This window comes from Lactuca saligna, chromosome 5 (assembly GCF_052625555.1).
Source record: "Lactuca saligna cultivar CGN05327 chromosome 5, ASM5262555v1, whole genome shotgun sequence".
Taxonomy (NCBI): domain Eukaryota; kingdom Viridiplantae; phylum Streptophyta; class Magnoliopsida; order Asterales; family Asteraceae; genus Lactuca; species Lactuca saligna.
In genome coordinates, this window is record NC_136421.1 from 122,490,541 (window position 1) to 122,494,844 (window position 4,304).

The window sequence follows — 4,304 nt, forward strand, 5'->3', positions numbered from 1 at the left end:
AAACTACAAATCACTCAAAAAAAGTAGTGATTTCAAAACTATATTACGAAAAACCAACCAACATGTTACCAACCGAACAAAAAACGTTGGTAAACAATTTGTTTGGTAAACCAACATGTTTGGTTGATAATATTGTACCAATTGAGCAAAATTAATACGATAACGGTACATTAGTTAATAGTTACCACCACGTTAAATTACAAAAATTAAAACATTATTTTCATGTTAGTTCAATAGAATGATTTAGTAAATTCAAAGAACAATGTAATTAATTAATTTATTTATTAATTCTCAAAATTACCATATTACTTATTTTTGAATCTTATAATAAAAAATTAATAGAAGTTGGCGTATACCATTTCCAATTTGTATCAATCAAATATATTGGTACAAACTATACTTGTTACGATACAGGTAGCAAAATATTTGTACCTAGTATAGTAGGTACGGTACAAGGTTTAAAGGGGAAAAATCGGTATCGTACCATGTTCACCCCTAAGAAAAAGATCGAATATTTGAACCATCGTCGAACGCATTTGGTTGGTTTTAACCGACTTGTTTACAAAAGTAACAAATTTCTTCCACCCCTCGGAAATTCTTGTCATCCAAAAACGGATAATCAATTTCTTTTCTAACTTTTGTGGCTTTAGCTACATTTGTGGCTTTACATGGCGATGACTCTCGTTATTAAACTAGCTATCACTACTACTACTACTCATATTACCACCCCCGCCACGATCACTACTACTGCTACTACTCCTGTTCCCACCTCTGCTACTACCCCCTCCCCAACTCTCTCCCCTTGCATTCGTATTGTCACTAACCCAACGCCTACCCCCACCATATGCATTGCCCCATATCCTACCCCTACCACCTCTACCGTCCCCTTCCCAACTCCAGCTTCTGCTCTCACCCTCACTTTCACTCTCACTCTCACTCTCACTCCCACTTTCACCCTCGTTGCCACTACCACCCTCACTCTCCCCACCATCGATACCGGCATCGGTTTCACTTTTGCTATCACTCTCTCTACCACCCCCGCTTTCGCTATCGCTCTCTCTACCACCCTCACTTTCGCTATCGCTCTCTCTACCGCCCTCGCTTCCGCTATCATTCTCTTTACCGCCCTCACTTTCGCTACCACTCTCTCTACCGTCCTCTCTTCCACTAACGCTCTCTCTACCGCCTTCGCTTCCACTACCGCTCTCTCTATTTTCCTCGCTTCCACTTCGCCTGTCGCTCTCGCTGTTGCTCTCGCTCTCGCTCTCCCTACCGCCCATGCTACCACTACCGCTCTCATTCCAGCTCTCTTTGGCTCTCCTCCTCTCCCTTTTTTTAGCGCTTGCCAGCCTGACCACCCTGGCCCACCTGACCCTCACCAACCTTGCCCTTGCCCTTTCCTTTGCCTTTTCCTTTTTGTTTCCCCTCACCCTAGATTTGGCTGTAGATCTAGCTTTGGAGCTCACCGTGGATGATTCTGGTTGTTGTTTCTCGCTTTTTCTATTTCTCTTGCTCTTGCTTTTGTCTTTGTCCTTGCTCTTGCTTTTATCTTTATCTTTGCCCTTGCTCTTGCTATCATTCTCGATGGCTTTGTCTAGGATGATAGTTGTGGCTGACACTGGTTGTGGTTGTGGCAGCTCTTGGGTCATGATGGCTATAGCTTTGGTCTTTCCTTTTTGAGATTTAACCTCGAGACCTTCCTACTCAAAAGGGACATTAAACAGTATGTTAGAATCAAAATTGTTTGGTTGGAATATATGATTTTTTTTTTCTATTTTTAATTTGGGTATGATTTTAATTTGGTGTTTCAAGGAGATAATTTATAATTCTTATTTTATATTTTGATTGGAATATATGATTTTTTTCTTTCTGTTTTTAATTTGGGTATGCTTTTAATTTGGCGTTTCAAGGAGATAATGTATAATTCTTATTTTATATTGCATTTAGAGGGTGTTTGGTTAAGCTTATGAAAAATCATAATTACATTTCTGCTTATAGCTTATAGCTTATAAGTTGATAAGTTAAGGGCCTCTTACTTATTGATTTTGATTTATTACCGATTTGGCACCGGTATATGCTATTTTTATACAATCACACTTTTTAGCTTATATCGGTGTGGAACCGATAATAAGTCAAAAAGCTCAATTTTTAAGCTTTGTCAAACACCCTCTTAGTGTTGTTAAGTTAGATGGTCCATGGTTAAAAGTAATGTGAATTCTTATTTTAGTGATTATCATCCGATAAGAAACTCTAAGAGATAATATATATATATATATATATAGAGAGAGAGAGAGAGAGAGAGAGAGAGAGAGTCCATCTTATTTTCTTGTTTTTTCTTAAATAACAATTTGATTAAAGAAAAACTAAAGTAAATTAAAAATGGTATATTTTTATTTTTATATATGTGAGAGATCAACCATTAAAAGTTTTTAAACCATAACATCTATCCTTGATAACGTAAAAAGTTAAAAGACCTAATTTGGAAACCATATAGACAATTTATGAAGGTTTCCTTTTAATTATTATAAAAAAACGTATGAACAGGAAGGAAAAAACAACTTACTTGATGTTCGAGTGCAGTTTTAAGTTTTCTCACTATCTTGTTCATTGATGGGCGTTTCTTACGTTCTCCATTCAAACATTGATATGCAATTGCTGAAAACTCATCAAGAGACTTGGGATGTATTTCTTCCTTTATTTTATCCCAAATAATTTCATTTAGGTTTTTCTCTTCATAGGACTTTTGCACCAATTCAACAAAGTGTGGACGCCTATCGTTGTTGATAATACACAACCTCCCACACAAAACTTCAAATAGCACCACACCAAAGGAGTAAACGTCCGACTCCTTTGTTAGTATCCCGGACTCTATATACACCGGATCACAATACCCAATCGTACCTACAGTATTGTTGGAGACAAGAAATGTGTATTGTTGGTTAGCAGGACCAAGTTTTGAAAGACCCAGATCCGCAATACTAGCATTCCAATTTTCATCTAATAAGATGTTCGAACTCTTGATATCACGGTGTAATACTCTTTGTTGGGTACCTGCAGGATTATGAAGGTACGCGAGTCCACAAGCTGCCCCAATACATATTTTAAGGCGTTGAACCCATTTTAGATTGTTGTTGTTGAGATGTGAGTCCAGACTTTTGTTACATGCATACTCGTACACGAGAATCTTCTCTCCTTTCTCATCACAGTACCCTAAGAGGGAGACAATATTCTGATGCCTGTAAACCGAGAGTGTCATGACCTCTTTCCAAAACTCAGAGTCTCCTTGCCCAAATGTACGATCTAAACGTTTTATAGCACCCGTGGTGTACCCTTTCGAAAGGAGGAGTTCTCCCTTATACACTTTCCCAAATCCTCCCTCCCCAATGCAATGGTCTTTGGAAAAGTTGTTGGTTGCTGATTCTATGGTTTTTAGTTGTATTTTTAGGTGTTCAAACTGATTTAGGTCTGACATGCTTTTGATGATTGATCAAAAACTAAGAAACAGGAATAGAATTGTCAAAGAATAAAGCTTTAGGTGCTTGAAATATATGATATGACATCTGTCATTGCCTAGCAATATATACACCTCAAGGTCTTAGTCAACCTTCAGATAGTTGATTTTTTATTTTCAAAATAACAAGTTGGCAGCTTGACAGCGTAATATAAAGAGTCTAGCATGTTTTAACAACCTTTAGTTACTTGACATGTGCTTTAACATAATTAATATCATGTGCTACGGAATTTTCTCCTCCCTAATACAACTATTTCTTTTATAAAACTAGCATGCCCGAGAAGTAAGATGAAGTGAATGCTTAAAATTAGGATATTTGAATAGAAGAGATCCTACTTATATAGCGTAGAGGAGTAGCAGAAAGGTCTTAGTTTCACAATGATTTCTCTATGCATGTGCTTATGTGAAATGTACTTCAATTCTCTTCCATGCTTATTTATTCCTCTTTTTACTTTCAGTCCTGTTTGTATTAACATTTATTAAAGCCACCGCTTCTCTTTTATATTATATATGTAAGATTTGTTGAAAAACGAATTTTAATTGTTATCATTCGTTAATTGGAAAAACGCTAAGAGTTGGTGTTTCTCGAAAATTAATTTGTTTATTGTTAATTGTGTTACTTGATAATAATGAATATTTGTTAAGAGTTTTTTTTGGAAATCAAAGCTTAATTATAGGTGTTAGTTAATAAGAAGATTAATGTTAATTTAAGTTAGGGTATAATGAAATCGATTTCTCAACTGTTCAATTGTAGTTAGTTGTTAATAATTTGCTCAGGTCGCATGCCCGTCAT

General features: G+C 36.3%; 1 protein-coding gene across 1 annotated transcript; it reads right to left on the bottom strand.

Moving 5' to 3' along the window:
* Window positions 1–335: 335 nt before the first annotated feature.
* LOC145046085 (uncharacterized) lies at window positions 336–3,530 on the bottom strand. The gene is made up of 2 exons (XM_078994376.1): window positions 2,564–3,530; window positions 336–1,700 (listed from the first exon to the last, which is right to left on the bottom strand). Exons 1-2 carry the CDS (start codon window positions 3,470–3,472, stop codon window positions 693–695), a joined length of 1,917 nt encoding a protein of 638 aa, XP_078850502.1. The 5' UTR covers window positions 3,473–3,530; the 3' UTR covers window positions 336–692.
* Window positions 3,531–4,304: the final 774 nt, after the last annotated feature.

What these genes read in the sequence shown, in the direction of transcription:
- LOC145046085 (XM_078994376.1), bottom strand. Translation starts at nt 3,472, where the DNA reads ATGTCAGACCTAAATCAGTTTGAACACCTAAAAATACAACTAAAAACC. An exon ending in AAACTGCACTCGAACATCAA is followed by an intron (nt 1,701 to 2,563) that starts GTAAGTTGTTTT and finishes CCTTTTGAGTAG; the next exon opens with GAAGGTCTCGAGGTTAAATC.